This window comes from Pseudorca crassidens, chromosome 1 (genome assembly GCF_039906515.1).
Source record: "Pseudorca crassidens isolate mPseCra1 chromosome 1, mPseCra1.hap1, whole genome shotgun sequence".
NCBI classification, from domain to species: domain Eukaryota; kingdom Metazoa; phylum Chordata; class Mammalia; order Artiodactyla; family Delphinidae; genus Pseudorca; species Pseudorca crassidens.
In genome coordinates this window covers 120,949,430-120,976,231 of record NC_090296.1, presented here as the reverse complement: position 1 = coordinate 120,976,231, position 26,802 = coordinate 120,949,430, and the positions used below count along the sequence as shown (strand labels likewise).

The 26,802-nt window shown below is 38.7% G+C and overlaps 2 protein-coding genes across 2 annotated transcripts in view; one reads left to right on the top strand and one right to left on the bottom strand.

Moving 5' to 3' along the window:
- The window catches only part of NPTN (neuroplastin), a 55,749-nt gene extending 48,536 nt beyond the window's left edge, over window positions 1-7,213 (top strand). Inside the window, exons 7-9 of the mRNA XM_067752994.1 lie at window positions 4,718-4,739; window positions 5,587-5,661; window positions 6,195-7,213. Coding sequence (XP_067609095.1) covers window positions 4,718-4,739; window positions 5,587-5,647 — 83 coding nt within the window. The 3' untranslated portion in view covers window positions 5,648-5,661; window positions 6,195-7,213. The remainder of the gene's footprint in view (window positions 1-4,717; window positions 4,740-5,586; window positions 5,662-6,194) is intronic.
- The window catches only part of REC114 (REC114 meiotic recombination protein), a 97,347-nt gene continuing 76,920 nt past the window's right edge, over window positions 6,376-26,802 (bottom strand). Inside the window, exons 3-6 of the mRNA XM_067753016.1 lie at window positions 26,325-26,408; window positions 19,369-19,581; window positions 9,929-10,018; window positions 6,376-7,466 (exon numbers count right to left, since the gene is read on the bottom strand). Coding sequence (XP_067609117.1) covers window positions 7,302-7,466; window positions 9,929-10,018; window positions 19,369-19,581; window positions 26,325-26,408 — 552 coding nt within the window. The 3' untranslated portion in view covers window positions 6,376-7,301. The remainder of the gene's footprint in view (window positions 7,467-9,928; window positions 10,019-19,368; window positions 19,582-26,324; window positions 26,409-26,802) is intronic.

Genomic DNA, 26,802 nt, shown 5'->3' with positions numbered 1-26,802 from the left:
GTAAAAGAGATGACTGCAGGGTAAGTGCAAAGTAAAACCTTCTTGCTCTAGTGTCTTAGAAGAATACTGTAATGCAAGCAGCTTTTACTTTGTTGTTATTATTGAATTGGGGCAAAAAATCTGGGATGCTGGAATTATTGCAATGTTTGCCTTCTCTCTGTTCCCCTCCTGACAGCCAGCACTGTCCAGGCTCCATTCTCTATCACATGCCCTTGCTTGAGCATTTCCATCCCATAGTTTTCTTCTTTGTCTTTCTGCCTCTTTTTCTCAGACTCCTCCCTAGTCCTGCCCTCCCCTTTTTTCTTCTCTCCTGGAAGTAATTTTTTTGAAAATTTGATTGTTCCTCCGTGAGTTTTCCTTATGCCGTGTCTTTTTCTTCTTTAGCCAGTTTCCCCTCAACTCCTGTGCAATTCACAAGAGCAAACTCACTTCATATGCTTTCCTCCCATATGCCCTTCTTCAAATTTACATATAGATATATGCATACGCTCCTTTTTGGAATGAATGAGCGGGTACCTTATACAGATTTGGGGTTTTAGGGGTGATGAATTTTTACCTGTCAGACAACCGTTCGTAATTCTGTGTTGACTTATTTATACCATTGTGAAAACTGATTTTTTAAAAAAATAAGCCTGACATGCTTCTTCTCTGCCAAATGAATACACTATTATCAAGATATAGCAGTGATTTATTTCTGACTCACTGGACCTTTTTTTATATGAAAAAAGTTCATATAAAACTCATAGTATTCATATTTGGGCAGTCTGTGAGTTTTTGGTAACTCGGTGCTGTACTAGAAAAGCACTAAGGGAACAATACAAAAGTATAAAAACACAAATTTAAACTTATATAGTTTAGCCTGAGTATGTTTCACTAGAAGAGCAAATATTGCTTTAGATTTCTCACATAGAAAATACTTAGGGTTAAGGTTTAGCTGCTTCCAGGGGGTAAAAAAGGCCCATGACTTTTTGTCTACTGGAGTATACTCAGGACATTTTGTAAGTGAAACTTACATCTAAATCCCTTTCAGTCACTGTTACAGTGTCTTTGAGGACTGGTGCCCCAGTGGGTTGTCTTGTAGGTAGATTATCTGCATATCACCTTTAACCTTCAATGTTTTTAGTAACAGGTGAATTGTGGAGCCAAGTAAGGGCTTTGTTTTTTCAGTTTACTCACCTTCTGACTACATTCTCTGGAAATGTTAAATGATAATTCTCTAAAAAGACGAGATACAACTAGCATCCCTCTAGCCTTCCATCTACCTTACAGCTGGACATACGTTTGGAGCTCACCTTGTGTGTTGGTTCCCTGCTGACTGAACCCAGAGAGTGATTAGTGTGCCTCTCGGGAGTGAACCTGCTTAGTTGCTGGGGCCTTCAGTTCTGCTGCACATTTTACTGACCTCGATTGAAAACAGTAGGAGCTGATTTAAGAGAAGTGCTGGCATCAAAAAGAGTTTTCCATTATCACGTTAGGGAGATAATTTTATAAGCAAGTATAGGCACTCTTCCTTTAAGTTACTGGTATAAAAGATACTTGAGGTTTTGTGGGAACCATTTTTAGTGGCTGTGATGTATCCAAACTCTTTTTAACACTTTAGAATTAAGAGCTAGTCTAATGTTCCAAAATCAGTTAAATGGTCAAAACATTGGTAGCATATGAAGCTTTACAAGAGGACAGGAATGTTGGAAAAGGAATGTGACTTTTAAAAACGATATGTGAAACACATGTGTTGTCTCTTAACCAGGGGTCATCTGGGTCAGTAACAAGCTACCTTAGGAAGAAAATACAATAGGACTGAATAAGGAAGGAAATTGAAAATAATTGTTACTCTCTTTTGGGTTTAATGCTGCTCTGCTGAGATCAGGCAAAATTTAAGTGGGTTTAGAAACCATAAATCCTCATCCTCAGTGAGATGAAGGCAGTGAAAAAGGAGCTTTGACCAGACAGTCAACTTACTTTGACATTAAAGCCATCTTTTTGGAGGTGGTATTGTATCAGGTAATCTGTTATTTACTAGGCATTGCAGAGCACCCTTCCAGATTCTGAGGCGATGTAGGGGAATGAGGGCTCTAAGTGCATTCGGTTGGGAAGACAACATTCAGCTGAATCAATCAGTGTGTGCAACAGGTCCACCAGGAACTTCACTCATAAGATGGATTCCAGAAGCATCTTGTTTCCACTCTCCCCCAGCCCTCTTCCTCTCATCTAGTCAGTGGCTGTGAGTAATACCCAGCTGGAGAGAACAGTCATTGTTTAAGCGGCTGTCTTTTGCCCTGAGGGTTTGGGGGTATGTTGATATTTGTCGGTTACTATGACTTCTTTTTTTTCCCCCCTCAATTGCATCAAACCCTTAAAACATGGTGGTAAGTGAGCGATATGCATGCTTTTGGAGTTTGTTTAATCTCCGCTTCAGTCTATACGATGCACAGTTCATAATGTTAACACTTTTCTTCAAGTTTACTTCATTCACTTTCACAACTAATTTGGATTTCAGTTTGCTGTTTAATCCTCATTTACTTTCATTTTCTTACCTTTTATCTGTAGTTCTGTTCTTTCCCTCTCTCCTGATTTCCTTGTTAGAGGTCAAGTTGTTGTTTTTGTTTGACCTGTAAAGGGAGAGTGGTGCTGCAGATAGTGATTCAGTCCAGGAAAGTGGGAGACTTGAGGCTCTGCTCTTTGTTCCTTATAAATGTGGAAGTGGATTTGGGGAGAGAGATGAAGGGGCTCGTGAGACGTAGGCACAAATGTGAACAGCAACTGCTCCCACTTGCAGGCATGGCAGCTACACCAGAGCCACTGTTGCTAAAACCCCTCATGCAGCCCTTTGCACGTTATCGCCTTGTTGGGCTGGAAAATGACGTTATTAGTCAGACACCAGGGCGTACATATATCCCAATTACTGAAGAAAAAAAAGCTCATGGTGTGAAGTGCTTGGGTTAGTGCTGAAGTGTCACGCTTTGAAAAGATTAGCTTGGCTATCGCGATTCCCTCTCCCCTTTTTTTCTCTTAAAATTGGGAGTAGATTGGTGATATTCTTGAATCAGCTACCTTGCTTTAGAATTTTGTGTTTTCGGGTGCACAGCCAGAGCACTAAAAATATTCTAAGTTTGCTCCTGTGTCCTTTCCTGTAAGTCCCAGAAGTGCTTAGTTCCTAGCATGTAGCTGAGCTGGTTTGGCCAGGATGCTGAGAGCGTTAGGGTGTTGTGGTGAGGGAGGATCTAGGCTGGGCTCGTGGGTCTCAGTACCTGGTATGTCTTTGTATATCTCCACTGTATACACAGTACACAGATGTCTTGGGTGTCTGAGTCTTAAGTTTGTTCTCTGTACTGTTCGATAGTGTACTATTGTTAGTAGTAGAATCCTGTGGACGCTGGTGTGTTGCTAGCCTATTGTTCTGGCTAAGTCACTGGTTTGTGGTTAGTTTTGTTTCTCTTTTGTTTTGTTTTTTTTTCTTTTTTTTGAAATCTTTTTTTGCTCCAGTCACTGTGTGTGCTGGCGGTGGCTTTGCCTCTCCGTTGCCTCAAAGGAACAGGTGGAGCAATGTCTCCCTCTGACAGACATTACTCCTGACGTGTGCTCCTGCAGATGCCTACACTGAGACTGTAATCTCCATAACTGCTTCATGTGCACCAAGCCCCCTTGTGGAATCCTGCTGAGAGTTTTTCTAGAAGCCTTCAGTTCTAAATCATTTAGTCTACCTGACGTTTGTAAAATAAAAAGAAACTAAGAGCACTTAACTTGCTTTTCCCCACCTTTGTGGGCCTTAAAAAAAATCTGTGTGTGTGTGTACAGACACACACACACACACACATATACACACACACATATATCCCTGGTTAAAGGGGACCAAGTTGCCCTTAGTTGAAACAGGAAGGAAAAACTTACAAATCAGAATCAGAAAATACCAATTTAAGAAGGTACCTAAACTCAGATAATGTAAGCTTTTCGATTAAAAAGAAAAAAGATAACTCATGGCTCATCTGGGTTTGGGTTCTGGTTTTGGCCAGGGCACAAGAGTGAGCCAGTTTTTCTATCTGAAGTCTATTCTAGAGGGATGTCAGCACCATTCAGCTTTCCCTGGTCTGTCACAGAACATCCTCTGGTCTACCTACACTTGTTGCTGGCATAGCCTAGCCTGTCTGACCCAGTATTAGGTTGAACCATTGTGGCTTCCTCTATCTCATTCTCCAGACTAAAGACTCTCCTAAAGATAACAAAACAGCAAGAACAGTGTCCTTTGGGGAAGTGAGGATGTGTGTAAACATATAGATTACACATCCATCTGCATTGCAGGATTGAGCCAAAACTATACATGCATTCACCACAAGAAAACAAACAGCAGGATTTTACAACTGAAATGTTGGTTTGTCTTCTCATCTACTTAAGAGTGAACCACTGGAACTTGGGGACAAGATGAGTATAATGATATTGCAGCCTATCTGTCCGCTACAGTTGCAGTTTTTCATGACAAGCATTCAAAGTGTTAACTAAAATCATTGAAACAACATACCTGCCATTAAAAACCTGAATCTAGAAATAATAACTCCATGAGTGTTTTGCACCTCCAGATGGAATGGCCTTGAATAAATGCTATGAATAGCCATGTTTGCCACTTGCCGTTTGCTGTTCTGTTAATTCCTGTGCAGAGTCTCACAATTTTCTCCCTTCTTCTTCTGTCTCTCAATGGATTATTAAAACCTGAACACCTGTGTAGACGATGAACCAGCTGGGCCAATGTAAGTAGTTTATTCGACATTGATTCAGTAGTTTCTGGTTGGGTTATTATGTATTTGCCGTTTAATCAAAGGGCTAGCTAAGATTGTAGGGGAAGACAGTGAGTGGAAACAGTGTTGCAGTGTAGACTTCTTAGCCAGACATGGAGTCGACTGAGAGTTGACTGATTGCCATTTGATTCCCAGGACAGGCAGTACAGTTTTTTTAGTAGCAATACAAAGTGGAATACCATGCAAAAAAAATGTTTAAAATTTTGCACACCCCATATGTTTAAATTGATAATGTGGGGTAAATCACCAGTATATCTGAGACTTCAGGTTTTGTTAAAGTTAATTTCAAGCTCGACTGTAGCATGGATAAACTGCCTGGCTCCATTAAATTGCGTGTATCCAAGAGACAAAATTGCAAATTTTGAATCAATCCAAGATTAGCAGAATCTCCTAGAGTTGGGGACTAAGTCAGAGGCAGGCAAACAGTGGCCAAATTATTAAGTGCCAGAGGGCACAGCACTGCCTGTATATAATTGAGTATCTTTTATCATTTGAGAAGAGACAGTGGTGTTGAGTAGAGAAAAAACTACTATTTCACCTTTATAGTAATTATAGTTTACAAGTCAAAGGGAAAGTTACCGGTATATTGTCTGCCTTGGGAGTCAAAAGGATCTATTAATTTAAGGTATGTAGGCACTTTACACAGGAATATTAATTGTGTATTAATATTGTGCAATAAAACTTACTATACCAGGGATGGCAGTAAGTGGAAGACTCCCTGTATTTCCGTGTGTTATACTTTCAAAAGTTGCTACTGACCTTGAGTTTAACTCTTGTAAATGCAATTTTTCCTCCAAAGGAAAACCAACTCTACCAACAATCACAAAGATAAAAACTTGCGCCAGAGAAACACAAATTAAGTACTACTTGTAACGTAAGTATGGCCTTCTTTAGAAATTTTAAAAAATTATATTCAAATGAATGTGCCTCTGTTGACCTTATTAAAAATTCTTCAGTAGTTGGTGTTATGTTGCAAGATCCTTTAGTTGATTTCAAGAGCAGCCAATACTGGTGGAACAAGTTGTCTGTCCAGTATAGCAGCTGGAAAGGAAGATTTTCAGCTGAGCTCTTTCACTTATTTACATAAATGCTTTTCAGAGTATGTATGATGTTTCAAAACATCACTTTACCACTTTACTTACATCTTTAAAAAGAGGTAAAAGTGAAATTGTCACCTTAGGTGGATTATTCTGAGGCCAGTTGGTCCCACTTTGCTTCTGAGGGCAAGGCAAGAATGGTGGCCAGGGACAGCTGGGCTGGAGTACCTTCTGGTTAGGCACGTGGAGATCTGAATTCCTCACCGCATCCCTGAGCATGCTGTTTGAACCAAAGCTTTGTTTTATAGGCACTTGGTGTAGTCTTAAGTAATAGTGCATATTCTAATTTCTAAATACTCTTCCTTCACAGATCCTTAGGTTCCTGAAACTGGTGGCAACATGACCTGCTAAATTTTCTGCTTGTACCTCTTTGGTTCTTTCCCTTTCAAGTGAGCAGCACCATGATGACTGTCTAAAGCATGCCTTATTTAGCCTCTCCTGTAAGGGTGACCTAGCCAGGTACATTTTAAACAATGCTTCAGTGTAGAAGGTGTAAACTATTTTGGGCTTGATGTGCTGTGAATGTTGCTTTTTTTTTTTCCCCCTTTGGTAGAATATTTAAATAGAAGTAAAAAGGTCCTCTGAGGATCAGATCATGCATGCACCGTTTTTTACTTAATGCAGCTGTTAAATTGGCAAAGCTCTAAAATGCACTGCTGCCATCTAGTGACACATTTTTGTAAAGTACAGCAAAACCTACAGATATATACAGTATATAAATATATATATATATTTATATTTTTGGGGTGGGAGAAATCCAAAATAAAATAAATGCTTGTTTCATTTTTAAGCTGCTGATACTCATTCCTTACTGTATGTTGTCAGATGAGGAAACTGTTCAGTTCTGGTACATAAAGATGAGTAATATAAACTGAAATCTATAATTTTAAGGGCTTAACCTATGACTTTGATAAGAAGCTGGAACAGTCCACTGAATGGATGTAATGAACTGCAGTATATATGTATGATTGCTTTTTAAGTGATTATTTTTTCTTTTGTTAAATCATGTAAATTTAGATCCTTTTGCACTGATGTGTTGAACCTGATTGTACATTCAATTAAGGCAAACTTTTATAATTTACCTTTTGTTTTCAATGACCTTGAAATGTTACAGCATGGTATTCTATGCAACTAGTTATACTTTGAGGTTGACACTGTATTTTTTCATTGATTGAGTGTAGATTTTCACACCCGGCAGGGTTCTCACACGGTGCGTAATGGTAGATGCATGTACTTGTGTTTTGTGTAATTGTTGAAGTGCAATGATGTATAAAAAAGTGGATTCACCTGTTTTTAAAAATAAAACTGATAAAAGGTGTTGGAATAATACTCTTTATTCTAGTATCTTCTCTAGTCTTAGGAGGAAGCATTTTTTCCATTGCACTGAAGTTCCTCAGTTCTGTATGTATATAGAATGTTAGTTGCTCAGCTCTGTCAGCTTTTTTAGTTCCTTTTCCACCTCTTCCACAAATGCTGGGAAATTCTGATCCATGAGGCACAAGCGTAGAAAGGGGCCTAACTCTTCCGTGTTCCATGCAGATTGTTCATAGACCACGGGCAGCTCCTCTGATGCCAGGAGAGACTGTGGGGATTCCAGAAGAGTAGTTTATTAGAGATTACAGGAGAAAGCAACAGCCTGAATAATAGAACACAAACTTTGCCTTAAGGAAAGATTTGGGAAATAGACACCAAAAATTAGTGTTAATTAGCTTTGCAGAGTTCCTTTACATAATGTTTCTAAATATACAAAGTGAGATAAACTTGTATCCTTAGGTATTTCAAGTATATTAATGAAACGATTTGCAAAGTTAAGATTCTGCTTCAGTGAAGAGTATGGTGCTGATAAGTTTGTGGACTGATTGATAAAGCCTGTTGATGAATGGACGCCACTAACTTACTTCATCCTTCCCACCTTATAGGTGGAAAAATGGGTGTGAGCAGTTCATCATATGGAAACTGGGTTCTGAATGTAATACAGAGAGGTCACAAACTGACCATCCCAAGGACACAATTATCTCGCTTTTTCTGGTCCTATCCATGAAGCTTGACAAGTAGAGGCATGTATCCATCACCACAATCAAGACAGAACATTTCCACCACCCCCAGGAAGTCCCTCATGCTACCTGCTCTTGTCAGACCTCAACCCTTGGCAACCATGATCTGTTTTCCATACCTTATAGTTTTGCCTTTTCCAGAACGTCATATAATGTGTGTTTTTCACATGCTATTTGACATTTGTATGCCTTCTTTGGTAACTTGTATTTTAACACCATTTGACTAAGCTGCCAATATTTAAATATTAGGAGAGTTCAAATAAAAGTCTGACTGAGCTTGGCTATTTGGAAGATAAGGTGACATTGGATCCACAGTCCCACGTGACGAAGATGGCTCCAGCTCTGTACGTGGTTCAATTACGTCTGGGCCTTTGACTCAGCCTTCTTATTCTCTCCTCATGTTAATTCTACTTAGGTAGGTGGTTTCTACCCTTTCCATGGCATGGTTTGGTATATATGTATACAACTGACATTTCTCTAAGAACTATCTATAATAGAAATTGATTTTTCTAAATTCAAACCAGACTGTATCTAAAAGGTAGAAAGAAGAAAATGAAAGTAAAATGGAGCCCTGTTCTCCAGTGAGAGCCACTGTTAACATGTTAGTGTATCTCCTTCCAAACTTACGTTGTGTTTTTACTACAAAAATCATGCATGCTATTTTGTAGCCTTTTAAAAAACAATGTTCTATGAATATCTTTCCTTGTCAACAGATATAGACATCACTTTTAATGACTACATTTTTATCCTGCCTATGGTTATAGCACTCTTTAACCACTCAGTATCCTATTAGTGAATAATTACGTTTCCAGTTTTACTATAAAAAACACTGAAAAACATCCTTGTATGTATATTTGTGTAGATGAAATGGTATTATAGGTAATAAGATATAAAGTTAAATTTTATCTATATTGCTGAGTTGCTTTCAAAGAGTTTTACCAAACTTATATTCAAAGAACAACTTGTCTAGAAGGTTAGAGCAAACAAGTAACATATCTGAGCTCCCAGCCTGGTGCTTCTTCTTCTTTATACATGGTTCTTCTATATGATGTAAATAAACTGGGCTGAGGTACACCTTTTATAGCAACTGATACTTCCTGAATAAGGATGTCACACACTGCCTTGCTCATGAATTTTTTTCTGTGGCTCAGCCACTGTAACCCCAGTGCAGATATGAGGCTACAAACTGGGCACTATAACGTCTGCCCTGTGATTGTCCATTTATTTTGAGTGAGTGGTGAGCCAGATGGAGAAAACACCTGTTTCTTATACCACTGTTAGCACAGTTTAATAGATAAAGAGGAAATTCATCCTTGAATATTGAATTCCATGCAGAACTCTGTGGAAAGCATAGGCTGAGAGCCTGCTGTCAAGCACAGCAGGGAATGCAGTGAGGAGGAGACCACCTCCAGGAGCTCCAGCAGACCAGGCCTCAGGAACCCTGAGCCTGAATGAATAGTTCTGCAGGAGTCTGTGGTAACAGCAGACTGCAAGGGGAGAGGGCATGTCTGAGAGCAGTTCTGTGGTAACAAGAGTTGAATCCTCCCGGGTCTCCACACATCCTTAGCTGAGATCCTCACACTGAATATCTGCCCCTACAGAAACTATCTTGATATGACTCCGAATTCATATTGATATTTATCTTAGAAGAGTTTCCAAATTTCGTTTCCAAAATTAAATTGAAATTCTTACCTGTATTCCTCTTTCTGGGATAGGTGGTGAATAAATTCTTTATCTCACACATTTAAAGGCTAACACTATAGGCCACTCTTCATCTTTTATTTCCTCAGGAGAATAGTTCTTCAGTATGTGTCATCGTGTTTAATCTTACAACAAGGGTAGGTGGAGATGGCCTGTCTCTGTCTTTACCATCTTCTATAGCAACACTTTAAGTTACTGTTCTAGAACAATGGATTGAACAGAGGGATACAAATTCTTCAGGATCACTGTTTTTCCTGACATGAAAACTGAACATGGAAATAGGCCCTACCTGAGCTAACCAGGCCACTGAGGTCCTTCCTCTTGGAGTGCCTGTGCCAGCTGGTACCCACCGTTGCTGCTCCAGGTTCTGGTGTGACTGCTTTCATGTTCAAAGAAAGAAAACATCAGTAAAAGTGGTAAGATCATTGTTGGTGTAGTCTGTCCTGGTTTAAGCTTGGCTATTACTTGATTTACCACAGTAGAGGTACAGACAGAGTTTAAATCTGAGGCGCCTGCCCTTATGTTCCTTATGTCTGTTCCTTATGTCTCATAGGCTGGCAGTGCTTTTTCTTGTCTGACACCGTGGTGTACTTCTGTCTTCAGAGGCCCAGCCCAGGACCATGTGCTGGTACTGGAGGGCAGTGGACATTGCCCAGCTTCTGATAATCATGATTTGTCACCTTCTAAAAATTATTACTCAAGTAATACATGTTCACTGCGAAAAAGGGAAAAAACCCTGTAGTTGCAAGATAATCTCACATTTTTAATAAAAGTTAAAAAAAATCTCATTTTAGACATTCTGAGGGAATGAGTTCTTCTGTTAGTAAAATTCCTAGATATCTTCATTCAACAATGTTTTGTGCCTACTGTGTACTAGACACTGGGGTGATAAAGGGAAGGGAGCCACAAAGAACAAGGTAGAGGTCCAGCCCTCAAGAACCTACAGCCCAGTAAGAACTTAGCAAGTCAGGAAGTGCTGGAATGGAGGTAAATATAAGACTTAAGGCTTAGAGTGGAGGGGAGTACAGGAGGGGTGTGTGCGCTAAGCATGAAGGGTAGGAATGCTTTAGAGTCCAAGCTGCTTCAAAGGAACCTGCTATAGGAGGGTTTGTTCTCTAGCAGAACACACGGGATGTTTTCTAGGCAAACAGAGTGAATAAGGTATAGAAGGAGGCCTGGAGGCATAAGAGGCTCGGAGGGCTGCTTCTACCTAAAAGCACAAACTTTTCCAAGAGCCCCATCACTCCTCCTTCCTAGCCACATGTCTGCAGGCCTCGTTATGTTTTGGATATATGTGGTGCTTGTAGTGCTAATCTCCAGACAGTTGCGAGCTAGTGGTATCACTCAGGGAGAATCCAAGACCCTCCCTGGAAGGTGTCTCTATCAGCAGCATGTTCTGACTGCCAGAAGTAAATGTTCTACATGGAAGCTGACTGTTGCTAGTTAGTGCGTATTAGCAGAAATGCATATCTGGAAGCATCAAAAATGGGGTGGCAGGACAGAGAGGAAGGAAAGAACAAAGAGAAAAGAAAACTAGTCAAGAATACTAAAATAAAAATGAGCAAAAAGGTAAGGGACTTTAATGAGTCTAGAATCCTTAGGCAAGCCCCATTTCTCTATTTAGTTTCCTTATCTGGAAAAGTCAGACTCTAGTGTTTCTTCCAGCTCTGATATTTGATGTTTTCCTAGGAGACACATCAGTTCAGTTCACACTGTGTTCTTCAAACAACTGGGAAAGACATCAACCAAAATTCATATGCCATCCACACTGACCTATAGCCAAGTGCGATGGAAGCAGCTGAGGCTACTGGGGTGGCCCTAAGGATTGGACAGTCCTCTGCCCAAGTGCAGAGAGATGGAAGGTTCTGTGCACACAGGAATGAGCCCCTGGCTGCTTTCTGCTGGACTTCCTGTGCTAACAGAGGAAAGCGTTCACCTAGGAACTGCCCCCCTCTCTGAGTACACTGGGTTGCCTTAGAAGCCCTCAGGTTGAGAAATACCTGGTTAGGCCACAATTAGTAAAATTACAAGGCTGAGGAAAAGTAAAAAAATAAGAGCCAGGAAGTGACTCAAGAACTTGAAATAGAAAGACATGGAATTATCTCTATTTGCAAAGAAGAGAATAACTGTTTTAGACAAAAGAAAATATATAGGCCAGAGCTTGCACCTCTTGAATTGGATTCTGAAAAAGGGAGCATGATAGCAAATTTGCACAGCAGCAGCTAAGGGCAAGCCTTAGGAGTTTTTGGCATTAGGAAGACTAGAATATTCTAGGTAGTGCTTCACAATGCCTGCATGCTGGTGAATTAACCCAGTAGCTTTATCTTGTCTCCTGCTCTGCAGCATCGGACACTCTGTCTTATCATGGCCCTATTGACTCATGAGTTCTTACCCTCAGTAATAACTGACTAGGATGCTCATTCGTTCATTTGCAAGGGAAGGCAGATCTGAAACAGTAACAGCACTGGCAGTAATAGTAATAATGGATCATGTTATTTAGGTATTTGCCAGATGTTGTCCTAGCTGCTTATAGACAATTTCAGTCTCACCATTTTACAGATGAGTGACTTGCATGAGATCACGTAGCTACTAATAGGGCTAGGATTCAAACCTAGATCCATTTTGATTCCAAAGCCTGTGGTCTTTGCACAACACTGTGCCATCTCATCTACTCAGAACACCAAACTACAGATCAGAGGAAGACTTGAATATGGAATCAAGAAAAGACATGAAAGTTTTGTCATAAGCAAGAAAGTACCTTATAATAAGCCATTCCATCCCATTTGTAGAGAGGGGATTCTTAAAGAATACAGCAGCAGCTGATGAGGCAAAAATGTTTTAAACTAGATCCAGGGTTTGTAAAAAAAAAAAAAAAAAAAAAAAAAAACCAGCTTTAGTGTTATGACATGTTCACAACAAAAGTCATGCAGAAACAAATGAAGAATTGTAAAACATCATCAAAATTTGATATGGCAGGGCTTCCCTGGTGGCGCAGTGGTTGAGAGTCCGCCTGCCGATGCAGGGGACATGGATTCGTGCCCGGTCCGGGAAGATCCCACATGCCGCAGAGCGGCTGGGCCCGTGAGCCACGGCCGCTGAGCCTGTGCTCCGCAATGGGAGAGGCCACAGCAGTGAGAGGCCCGTGTACCGCAAAAAAAAAAAAAAAAAAATTTGATATGGCAAATTAAACATAGTCAAGAAGAAATCATACAGTACTTGTTTAAAGAAAAACACTTTATGATAAATAATGTAAATCTATGTTCACCCCAGATAAACTATGAAAAGAAAGTTGGTGTAAAGGTGAAATGTCTTGGCCCAGTGAGTTTAAGGGGAACTTCCAGGATGAAGTGATGGAAAGCCAGGTTTGGAAAATCATTACTCAAAATAGACAATAAGAAAACCCAGCTTGAAACTAGAATTTCATCCCAGGAGCAGAGGTAGCTTATGCTAGCAGCATGTGGGACTATGCCAAAGAAATGCTAGAATATGTACCTCGAGGAGAAATTCTGTAATAAAGATTCCCAAACTTTTATCACAAGACTCCTTTACACTTACAAACGGCTTTTGTTTTGAGTTATATGTGATATTTATCTGTTAGAAATTAAAACAAAAATTTTAAATATTCATTTAAATCTTATAAAACCATTATATGTTATATTAAAAACATTTTAATGAAAACTATATTTCCTAACAAAAATATAATGACTTTTGCAAATCTCTTTAATATCTAACTGGACTCTCCTCCTATCCCCTTATGCACTCAATCTGCTGACACGTTGTTCTGGTTGAAGTATATGAAAAAAATCTGGCTTCACAGAGATATATGGATGGAAAGTTTTTTTTAAAAAATGGGTTTTTCAGTTAATTGTGGATATTCCTTGATATGACACCAAAACTCAACAAGTGGTAGTTTCTTAAAGGTTATTTTCAAGGTAGAATCTGAAATCACAGCAAGGAATTTTTTATACTCTGTTATACTAAAATCGTTTGGTCTAAGCAATCTCTGTACTGTTTTTCATAGCAGTTGTACCAATTTACATTCCCACCAAGAGTGCACCAGTGGTTCTCTTTACTCCACATCTTGTCTTATTGATAATAGCCATTCTGACAGGTGTGATGATATCTCATTGTGGGTTTTTTTTTTATCGTTTTATTTTTATTCAAACATGAATAAGTACAAAATAATATGAAATACATGAAGACATAAATAATGGTACATTGATCATTTGAGTATCCACTATTGATTTTAAGATAATAAAAAACAGCATTAACTTTGAAGTCATTAATGTTTTTTCAAACTTTTTATTTTATATTGGAGAAGCGATATCATATGTTTGTCTTTCTCTGACTTCACGCAGTATGACAATTTCTAGGTCCACGTTGCTGCAAAATGGCATTATTTCATTCTTTTTAATGGCTGAGTAATAGTTCATTGTATATATGTACCACATCTTCTTTATTCATTCCCCTGTAGATGGACATTTAGGTTGCTTCCATGTCTTGGCTATTGTAAACAGTGCTACAGTGAACACTGGGGTGCATGTATCCTTTAGGACTATGTTTTTCTCCAGATATATGCCCAGGAGTGGGATTGGAGGATCATATGGTAGCTCTATTTTTAGTTTTTTAAGGAACCTCCATATGGTTCTCCATAGTAGCTGTATCAATTTACATTCCCACCAACAGTGCAAGAGAGTTCCCTTTTCTCCACACCCTCTCCAGCATTTGTTGTTTGTAGATTCTCTGATGATGCTCATTCTAACTGGTGTGAGGTGATACCTCGTAGTTTTGATTTGCATTTCTCTAATAGTTGAGCAGCTTTTCATGTGCTTCTTGGCCATCTGTATGTCTTGGTTGGAGAAATGTCTATTTAGGTCTTCTGCCCATTTTTGGATTGGGTTTTTTTTTTACTATTGAGCTTCATGAGCTGTTTATATATTTTGGAGATTAATCCTTTGTCCGTTGATTCATTTGCAAATATTTTCTCCCATTCTGAGGGTTGCCTTTTCGTCTTGTTTATGGTTTCCTTTCCTGTGCAAAAGCTTTGAAGTTTCATTAGGTCCCACTTGTTTGTTTTTGTTTTTATTTCCATTACTCTAGGAGGTGGATCAAAAAAGATCTTGCTGTGACTTATGTCAAAGAATGTTCTTCCTGTGTTTTCCTCTTAAGAGTTTTATAGTGTCCGGTCTTACATTTAGGTCTCTAATCCATTTTGAGTTTATTTTTGTGTATGGTGTTAGGGAGTGTTCTAATTTCATTCTTTTACATGTAGCTGTCCAGTTTTCCCAGCACCACTTACTGAAGAAACTGTCTTTTCTCCATTGTATATCTTTGCCTCCTTTGTCATAGATTAGTTGACCATAGGTGCGTGGGTTTACCTCTGGGCTTTCTATCTTGTTCCAGTGATCTGTGTTTCTGTTTTTGTGCCAGTACCATATTGTCTTGATTACTGTAGCTTTGTAGTACAGTCTGAAGTCAGGGAGTCTCATTCCTCCAGCTCTGTTTTTTTCCTTCAAGACTGCTTTGGCTATTCGGGGTCTTTTGTGTCTCCATACAAATTTTAAGATGATTTGTTCTAGTTCCATAAAACATGCCATTGGTAATCTGATAGGGATTGCATTGAATCTGTAGATTGCTTTGGGTAGTATAGTCATTTTCACAATATCGACTCTTCCAATCCAAGAACATGGTATATCTCTGCATCTGTTGGTATCATCTTTAATTTCTTTCATCAGTGTCTATGGTTTTCTGCATACGGGTCTTTTGTCTCTAGGTAGGTTTATTCCTAGGTATTTTATTCTTTTTGTTGCAAAGGTAAATGGGAGTGTTCCCATAATTTCTCTTTCAGATTTTTCCTCATTAGTATATAGGAATGCAAAAGATTTCTGTGCATTAATTTTGTATCCTGCAACTTTACCAAATTCATTGATTAGCTCTAGTAGTTTTCTGGTGGCATTTTTAGGATTCTCTATGTATAGTATCATGTCATCTGCAAACAGTGACAGTTTTACTTCTTCTTTTCCAATTTGTATTCCTTTTACTTATTTTTCTTCTCTGCCGTGGCTAGGACTTCCAAAACTATGTTGAATAATAGCAGTGAGAGTGGACATCCCTGTCTCGTTCCTGATCTTAGAGGAAATGCTTTCAATTTTTCACCATTGAGAATGATGTTTGCTGTGGGTTTGTTGTATATGGCCTTTATTATGTTGAGGTACCTTCCCTCTATGCCCACTTTCTGGAGAGTTTTTATCATAAATGGGTGTTGAATTTTGTCAAAAGCTTTTTCTGCATCTACTGAGATGATTATATGGTTTTTATTCTTCAATTTGTTAATATGGTTTATCAAATTGACTGATTTGCCTATATTGAAGAACCCTTGCATCCCTGGGATAAATCCTACTTGATCATGGTGTATGATCCTTTTAATGTGTTGTTGGATTCTGTTTGCTAGTATTTTGTTGAGGATTTTTGCATCTCTATTCATCAGTGATATTGGTCTGTAATTTTCTTTTTTTGTAGTATCTTTGTCTGGTTTTGGTATCAGGGTGATGGTGGCCTCATAGAATGAGTTTGGCAGTGTTCCTTCCTCTGCAGTTTTTTGGAAGAGTTTGAGAAGGATGGGTGTTAGCTCTTTTCTAAATGATAGAATTCACCTGTGAAGCCATCTGGTCCTGGACTTTTGTTTGTTGGAAGATTTTTAATCACAGTTTCAATTTCATTACTTGTGATTGGTCTGTTCATATTTTCTGTTTCTTCCTGGTTCAGTCTTGGAATGTTATACCTTTCTAAGAATTTGTCCATTTCTTCCAGGTTGTCCATTTTATTGGCATAGAGTTGCTTGTAGTAGTCTCTTAGGATGCTTTGTATTTCTGCGGTGTCTGTTGTAACTTCTTTTTCATTTCTAATTTTATTGATTTGAGTCCTCTCCCTCTTTTTCTTGATGAGTCTGGCTAGTGGTTTATCAATTTTGTTTCTCTTCTGAAAGAACCAGCTTTTAGTTTTATTGATCTTTGCTATTGTTTTGTTTTTATTTCATTGATTTCTGCTCTGATCTTTATGATTTCTTTCCTTCTGCTAACTTTGGGTTTTGTTTGTTCTTCTTTCTCTAGTTCCTTTAGGTGTAAGGTTAGATTATTTATTTGAGATTTTTCTTATTTCTTGAGGTAGGCTTGTATAGCTATAAACTTCCCTCTTAGAACTGGTTTTGCTGCATCCCATAGGTTTTGGATTGTCGTGTTTTCATTGTCATTTGTCTCTAGGTATTTTTTGAGGAGATGGGGAAGGAGAATGAGTGAAATAGGTAAGGGAGATTAAGGGGTACAAAAGTAAATAAATAGACTCCATTAGTCTGTTTTGCACTTTGAAAAATTTGTGATCTTTTTACTTTTTTTAAATTTCTTTTTGGCTGCGTTGTGTCTTTGTTGCTACGTGCAGGCTTTCTCTGGTTGCAGCGAGCAGGGGCTACTTTTCATTGCAGCACGTGGGCTTCACATTGTGGTGGCTTCTCTTGATGTGGAGCACAGGCTCTAGGTGCGTGGGCTTCAGCAGTCGCAGTATGCAGGCTCAGTAGTTGCAGCACATAGGCCCTAGAGCGTGCGGGCTTCAGTAGTTATGGCACGTGGGGTCAGTAGTTGCGGTGCGCGGGCTCAGTAGTTGTGGTGCACGGGCTTAGCTGCTCCGTGGCACGTGGCATCTTCCTGGGATCGAACCCACGTCCCCTGCATCGGCAGGTGTATTCTTAACCACTGCACCACCAGGGAAGTCCCTATTTTGCACTTTGGGTCTTTCATCCATGCATGATTTTGTAGCATCATATATTCGTCACTTGAAAAATACTGCTTCGCTGGACTATACAGATCTCCCAAATGTTGAAACATTTTGCACTTAATTATTTTAAAGATCACGTTCGTTAGTAGTACCATCAGGAAGGTCTTCTGGGTTAGGAAGCTGTGAAGCTCAAGTGGCAGATACAAGTTTTCCAGGATTCTAATTTTCACTCGAACAGCTTATTTCATCATTATCGATAAATAATATCAGTTGTTTTCTTAAAATGACAGGCTCACTTCATTCGAGAAAATGTCACCAAACACCCAAATCTGAATAACCAGAGTTTGTCCGTTCAAGTAATACGGTGTTCCATGAAGAAAGAGGTGGTTCAGCACCCAATGCATTCATACAGGTGCTTTCCAGGAGAAAGCCATCGTGCTTCAGAATACAGATGGTTTTGTTAGTTGGTTCTTACTTCAGTGATCAGTGAAAAACCTGACTGCGTACAGTTGGATACCACTGCCTTGATCTGTGCTAAGGTGACAGCAGGTTTGCTCACAATACTTTTGTCCCATTAACACAAATATCCATATAGCAAAAGGGCTAACATCTTAATATCAGAAATACTGTGGACTTTGTGGACCCTGGAAAAGGTCTCAGGGAAGGGTCTGTGGATCATGCTTTGAGAACCACTGTTCTATAGTGACACCCATAATACACCTGGGACTCCCAGCTAATCTAATTCCTAGTATTACAGGTAGCTACAGTGAGACTCAAATTAAAAAAAAAAAAAAAATCACTGTGTCTTCTTTGGAAAAAAACGTCTATTCAGGTCCTCTGCCCATTTTTTAATCAGATTGTTTGGGTCTTTTTTGATACTGAGTTGTATGAGTTCTTGTAATTTTGGATATTAACCCTTTATTGGATGTATCATTTGCAAATACCTTCTCCCATTCAATAGGTTGCCCATTTGTTCTGGTGAGGATTTCCTTCACTGTGCAAAGCTTTTTTTTAGATGGATGCAGTCCCATTTATTTATTTTTGCTTTTGTTGCCCTTGCCTGAGGTGCATGGAAAGATGCTCAACGTCACTCATCATCAGGGAAATGCAATCGAACCACAAGATATTACCTCACAACTGTCAGAATGGCTGTCATCAAAAAGACAAGAAATAATAAGTGTCAGTGAGGATGTGGAGAAAAAGGAACTCATGCACAGGTGGTGGGAATGTAAATTGGTAGCTACTATGCAAAACAGTATGGTAGTTCCTCAAAAAATTAAAAATGGAACTACCATATGACCTAGTAATTACACTCTGGGTATTTATCCAAAGCAAACAAAAACACTAATAAAAGATATATGCACCCCTGTGTTCAGTGCAGCATTATTTATAGTAGCCAAGATACAGAAGCAACCTATGTGTACATCAATAAATGACTGGGTAAGATGAGGTCTGTGTGTGTATATGTATACACACACACACACACAACGGAATATATACACAAATGAGGTATATATACACGCTAAAATATGTGGAATCTAAAAAAGCAAACGAACAAATGAAACAAACAGACTCATCAATACAGAGAACAAATGTGGTTGCAGAGTGGGGGGCGATGGGCAAACTAAGTGAAAGGGTTTAAGAGGCACAAACTTCCAGTTATGAGTCACAGACCTAATGTCAGCACAGGGAATATAGTCAATAATATTTTAATAACTTTGTATGGTGACAGATGGTAACTAGACTTACTGTGATCTTTTGTAATGTATAAAACTATCATCACTATACTGTACACCTGAAACATACTATAAGTTAATTATACATCAATAAAAATAAGTCAATCAACATTAGATATCCTTAACTTACAAACCTGGTGGACTCAGCAAATTCCACTGTGATTTTGGCCCCCATAGAGCATTAACTTGTCAGGCTTCTCGTACAGCCACACCCTCGCCTACTTACATCATGCTGTGGTGGGATGCTCTGCACACAGCCCTTCCGTTGGCTTTCACCTGTCCACAGTGGGCTAGGACCCAGCCTGAGCTCCTGGCTGATTCCGTCAGGCACCTGGACAGTGAGGTACTGGGCCAGGTTCTGCACGCAGCTGCAGCAGTGTTCCAGCGCCTGCTCCTTTGAGCCTCCACTAAACTGCACCCGGAACATACGACTCTTGTTCTGTGTGACAAATCAGAAGATATCCTCAGTGACCCTCGTGTCCTATCACTTTACTTTTATTTACTGTGAGGTCTTCCCTTTGTTTGAAGGGGAAGAGGTATGAATAAGGGAGTAGTTACCCTAGATTGTTGATGTGGGTATAGAAAAGCCATTAGTTTTCTTCTCCCTTTTGGGAGCTGTTCCTCATACTAAACTCATTTCCCTCAAGGAACTGGCAGACATCAGCAAAAATGGAAAAGCCCATATCATAAAGACCAGGAAGGTCACTATACTGACTGCAGTAAAAGATCAATGTTTTGTCTTACTTTGGAACAAAGGTTTCATACCATCTGATTCCTCAGGTGGAAAATCAGTGAAGCTAATAGTCCTGGCTCAACAAAGTTTTCCAAACCTGAGTATATAAAAGAGCTAACCAGGTAGGTACACATTAAACAAGCCAGTGAATTTGAAAAACAAAACGGGATAAGGGGACAGGCAAATGCTGAGAGCTAATGTATCATATTAATAATCTGTAGTGCCCTTTATCCTTAAAGAGGCCAGACTTAATGTACAAATCACACAGACAAATGAATCACATGTTGCCTTTAATTTGCTGTATGAGTTACATCCCCTGGCAAGTCCACAAATATGGGAGAGATGCAATTCAAATTTTTAGAAGTGGCAACTACATCAAATTTATTTAATTGTAAGTTTAAAAATAGAACTAAATTGTAACAATAACAACAATAAACCTATTATTTTAATAGAATTAGTTTCCTTTTTCTAGTCTGATATCCTGCCTAGTTTTAGAGGACTCAGCTTACACAAAAGCCACCCCAAATGGGTGGTATGTATTGTGTACCTTTGTTCAATTTCTTCTGTGAAGAAATTCAGATGCTAACAGTAACAGCATTTTTCATTTATTAAATACACAAGTCACACTGCTAACTGGAAAATGTTTCTAACCACAGTTAACAAAATCCTGAAAGTTCCTATAAGTGAAAATCCTTGATTTTCCTGTTCACAGTTTACCCTATTTAAATTTTTAGATAAAGCCATCAAGCAAAGCCACATCTTTAGGATATAGAAAACTTGGCATGGCTAAGTAGTGGTAAGGTATCATGTCTAGAAGAATAGACACCACTCCCCCTTTACTGCCTCTGTTGGGTTCTCTTCATTTTTTAATACGTTTAATTTTTTTCTCCTGAGTATAAAAGTAATCCATTATCACTGCCCCCTCCAACAATGAAAAAATATGAATATTTTTCTTATGTGTATTAGTCATTCGTATTTTTTCTTTTGTGTATTGCCTATTCACTTCCTCAGCCATTTTTCTCTTGGATGAATAATCCCCAAATTATCAAGAGTCTTTGAAAGCTAACTTTCCTTAAGGAAGGGGAAAGAACTGATAAGAGAACTCTACATTCAGGTTTTGGTAATTCTATTAGTCTTCTGTGAAACTGAGCTTTCTTGTTTACAATTAATTAGTTGTTTCCAGCTCACCCTAGTTTAGACTGTACCTGGGTACATCTATATGAAATACCTTTATATTAGCTATTTCCATGATGATTCTGTAATTATCTAACCTTTTGAGAAATAATCACATAAAAAATTATGCCTCATAGCTAGATGAAAGCTATATGTAGAAACACAATTATTAAGTATATAAGTAGAGCAGAAATCTCAGACCACTTGTCTAGAGGTATCTATATACATATATATGTGAGTGTACATTAAGAATGAGTTCAGACAGTTAAGGGTTTCTTTGAAGTGTAGTTCCAAGAAATGACAGGGAAGGTTTTATGTCTGATAGCCTAACTGATGTTTTGCTCCATGTTTGCTTCTGTAAAATTCTCGGACAGAATTTGAGCTTATCATCAGAAACCAGAAATACCACTTCAATACATGTGGACCCAAGATAAAGCCAAGGTACATCAGGAAAAATCTGAAAATGAGATATCTTCATCCCACATCCTTAGTGTCACAATAGAAAACCTGCCACATGGTTAACACAAAGGACTCCTAGGTTGAAAATCTTGATGAGATTTATTTTTATACCATAATTAAAAGTCAGAAAGAGCTCCTTGTTGTGAAATGAAAGTTTTTCAAGTATATACTAACAGCCATGAACTGTCCCAAATAAACAGTCTCCAGTGTCTATCATCTATGGAGATTAGCTCAAAATAATACACACACACACATTGGCCACGCCACACGACTTGTGGGATCTCAGTTCCCCTACCAGGGATTAAACCCAGGCCCTTGGCAGTGAAAGCATGGAGTCCCAACCCCTGGACCACCAGCGAATTCCCCAAATTACTATATTTTAAGTTGTTCCCACTCTGCTTCAAAACACTTAATTTCAAGTTCTTACAACTAATAGAAAACTCCTTGAGGAAACAAGTTAAGGGTAAGTGCCTGTCTCTGTACATTTATCTTCACGTACATACAAGAAATCTGGGAAGCACTGGGCCAATTAAATGCTGACTCACAAGTGTGAATGGCATCTCCATGCAGATAGCTAATGTTACAGGGTATAGCATGCAGGAAGACGCAGGGCCCAGTTAGTACCATGTAGGAAGACAGCCAAGGAGACATGAAAATCCTCACAAACATAGGCATGTTTTCCTGCTGGTTTCAGATTCATCACCCAGATGTATAAGAAATTTCCCATCACCACTAGGAGCCCACCGGAGCAGTTTTCCCCACCACTAGAAGTGAATTCCTCTATGTAGAAATTGGGATTGGGGTTATATGGACTTCACCAGAGAAGGGACAAATATTTTCTTTGATCCTTTGCTTTGAAACAAAGAGGTGATACTCAAGGCTGAAGCTAGACAAAACCATGAAAAAATTCTTCAGTGAGTTACTGGAGGTGGGGACAGTGGTTTAGGGTTACTCCTTGGAACCAAAGTCTCTTCAGATACGTTAGCCAATCAGCCAAGACCATTTTGATTACAATTACTGCAAAAAAGGAAGCCCACCTTACAAGTAGGCAGATCTTACACAATCTACTTATTTTGGACAGAGAGAAAAGAAATATAATCTTTATTGCCCCCTGAATTTAAGTTTTAAATTTCTGTCAAAGGAATGAAAGTTTTCTTTCAAAATACTTCTATTTGTCAATTTAAACAAGAATATTTGTTATGTAATACTTGGTTAACTAAAAGTTATCCAAGGCAAGAAGCACTAAAGTTGTGTACCCTTTGCCAGGTAAGGCAAAAAGAAGAATCTGTTGGCTCAGTATTAATATATCAATAGATCAAAGGATTAAAAAAAATGAAACAAATCATGATCTTGATAGGTGTTAAAATTTAATTGGTAATCCTGATAAAACTATTAGTAAATAAACTATATCTGAAAGACTATCTCCCTAACATGGTAAAGAATATCCAATCAACAGCCAGAAATATTCTTCATGTCTAAATACTGGTTCCCATTCAAGTCAGTAAGATGTCAAGGATGGCTGTATAATTGTCTAATTACAGGGTTCTGGAAGGTCTAGATAATTCAGTAAGGTGAGAAAAGTAGTAAGTACAAACTATGGGAAGTAAATTACCATTGTTTGCAGATTATAAAATTACTTTCCTAAAAATTAAATTATCAGAGCTAATAAAAGTTTAGTTAGGAAGCTAAATTTAAAATAATTCAGAAAAAATCTAGTAATAGCAGCTAGAAATATGTTTGGGATAAAGAATACCATTTACAATAACAAAAGGATCCTAAACTTAAATATTTAAAAATCTGTATATGAAGTATATGATATATATACAAATATCACATATAAAATTATATAACTACACAAAATACATTTTTTTCTATATAACATCTATACATGTATTTTATATGTAATCTCTATATATAGAGTAAAGATTTTGAAGAGGAAAATTAGGCAAAAGCAGTAGACAGGTGATTCACAGAAGAAATACAGATGGCTAAGAAACACAAAAAATATTCATTCCCATTAGTTACCAAAGAAATGCAAATTAAACGAAGATGCTCAGTTTTGCTTATCAAATTGGAAACTTGTTTTTAAATTTAAATTATATCATCCAGTTGGAGAGGATGTGGATAAATGAGCATTTTTACATATCATTAGTGCTGCAGAAACAGGGACAACCTATCTGGAAGGCACATTTACAAAATAAACATTCATACTTTTAGTATTTCTATCTCAAGAACCCTGTAAATAAATCCTTACGAAAATCAAAACATTTTTACAGTAGTGAAAAATCAGGAATTACTTAACTGGCTCATGGTGCATCCAAATAGTAAAAATACTAGGTAGTCATGGAAAATCGTGTTTTCAAAGACTTAAGAAATGACTTGGTATAATGTTCCAGATATAACGTTACATGAGGAAAGCAGGATACAAAGCACTCTGTGTACCACAATCCCAAATTTATGAATTATCTATATGGCAGACACTGTTCATTTGCCATAAGCCAATCCACACCAGAGACTGGAAAAGCCAAACACTCATTTGCTAATCGTGGCAGATTGGGATGGCCACAGTACACTGTTCTGGTCCATGAGACAGAAGCAGACATCTGTCAGGGGTTGTGGGAGGTGGAGAGCCTTACAGGAAAGTTTATACTTTCCTTACAAAAGGAACAGATGAAGCTGGTCTCCTATGAATGGAAATACAACAGAGCTGTAGTAGCCATTTTGAAAATGTGAGGGAGAGGCCAAGGGAATTGCAAAGGTGTTGACCTCAGCAGGGTGGAGTTGCTGAGCCAATTGCTAGCTACTGCCTGCTTCTGGATTTCATATACAGTCAAAAAAATAACCCCCTATTTTGGGGGGCCATTATATGTGGATTTTCTGTCACATGCATCTGAACACTATCCTAATGGATACAATATATATGCCTAGTAAAAACTTCAAAATGTTAATTATTATTTTTGAGTGATCAAATTATTTTTTATTTTTCTCTTTAATTTAAAAATTTAACATAATCAGGAAAAAATTAAACCTCAAATATCAGACATATGGCATGGTGTAACTTTGTAAGACACCTACATTCATGCAGCATGACACAGTCCTGGGCTGGAAGTCAGAAGACCAATGGGTGGCCCAGTTTTCTGACAGCTAGTTGGCTATTGGCTTATGTTGAATTCAGTTTCCTCACATGTAAAATGAAAACAGGGGCTCCTGAATGTTTTGAGTATGTGCTCCAGACCCCTTCAGCAGTCTGGTGAAGCCAGAGGACCCTTCTCAGAACAATGTTTTTAATCACATAAAATATATAAGAGTACAAAAGAAACCAAGTATACTGAAATAATTCATTACAATATTAAAACACTAATTTGTAAACTAATAATATACATGCTTCCTTATTAATGTACTCAATCAAAAGATCTAGCAGCAGGACTAACAACCACCATAATACTGGGGTAGTGATGAGCATAAATGACATTTAAGATATCTTAAACAACTGAAACGTGATATGAAGATATGTGATTTCTACTGGTGCAAATGTGGTCTGATGTCAACATTTATAATTGAAGGAAATGATATATTTCAGTTAAAGGTCAGTGAAGGGACTTCCCTGGTGGCGCAGTGGCTGGGAATCCGCCTGCCAATGCAGGGGACACAGGTTTGAGCCCTGGTCCGGGAAGATCCCACATGCTGCGGAGCAACTAAGCCCATGCACCACAACTACAGAGCCGGCGGCGTGCCGTATCTACTGAAGCCGTGGGCCTAGAGCCCGTGCTCCGCAACAAGAGGAGCCACTGCGATGAGAAGTCCGTGTGCCGTAACCAAGAGTGGCCCCCACGTGCAGCAGCGAAGACCCAATGCAGCCAAAAATAAATAAATTAATAATGTTTTTAAAAAGTCAGTGAAAATCCATGGAGTTCACGGACCTTCTGAATTCTCTGAGGAACCTTTGGAGGGACTGATAAAGACCCTCCTATTAGATGCTCTTGAACACCTCTTTCAACTCAGTCTATAGACCATTAAAAATTATGATCTTTTACCTAAATTTCAATATTATCTAGTCAGTGAATGTTAACAGATTGGTTTTTATAGTTATTTCTGAAAGAAAAGAATCCAGGTGATTAATCTTCATGTTGCTTTGATGAGGATCATTCTTTACGTTTAATACAGCTAGGAAGCAAATAAAAGGGAATTTTATTATTTAGTATTAAAGAGAAAAAACGAAAAGACATATTTAGTGAAGTATTTGAAAATGCACACCTTTTAAACATCTAAATAGCAAGACAAACAATGATGTAAGTCCACCTCCTCCCATTTTGTGCTGGGGGATGGAAAATGGTTGCACAGCTCTGTCAGACAGGTACTGAAAGATCAATCAAAGCCCTGGCTCTTCAGCAACATCCTCTTACTAACAATGCTTCTGCCTCTTAACACTCCTTGTTTCATGTTTTGCTCATAATGCAAACTTTTCTTAAACGTGTTCTTCCCAGTACCATTTCACCTGCAAAGAGAAGATCCTGCACCCACTCCCATACACACTTAGCAGATAAGAAGGGTATGATCAGTTGCTTATAAACAGTTGGCCATGGGCTTCCCTGGTGGCGCGGTGGTTGAGTCCGCCTGCCGATGCAGGGGACACAGGTTCGTGCCCCGGTCCGGGAAGATCCCACATGCCGCGGAGCGGCTAGGCCCGTGAGCCATGGCCGCTGAGCCTGCATGTCCGGAGCCTGTGCTCCGCAACGGGAGAGGCCACAGCAGTGAGAAGCCCGCGTACCGCAAAAACAAAACAAACAAAAAAAACAGTTGGCCACAAAGCATCTTGCCTTTATCGTTGTTCCAAACAACAGACAATCCATGCGTCTTACAATCTTCAACCAGTTCTTGCTACCAACGAGTGAAAACCCTTCCTGAAACAAAATAATTAAACAAAATTAGCAACAGAAGCAAAAAGGGACACGAAGAATAGCTGTGGTGCAGCTGCTTCCTATTAGAAAGTTGTGTATTAATTTATTCTGTAACTTAAGCACAATAGAAATGACTCAATATTACCAATTACCAAAGATGACCCTTCCAGTGAGTCCCAGTGTCCTTAGTGTTCTTCCTACATCACGATCAACATTAATAGTCTCAGCTTTTATTCCTTTTCTTAACCTTTTCATATTGAAAATCAATAAACTATTAAAGATAGTAAATGCCCATAGTCATATTTGCTATAAGATACATTTCTATGCCTCTAGAATTTGCCAAAATGTGAGTTTATAATCTCTGGAAGCCAAGAGTTTCCATTATACTCATTTATTA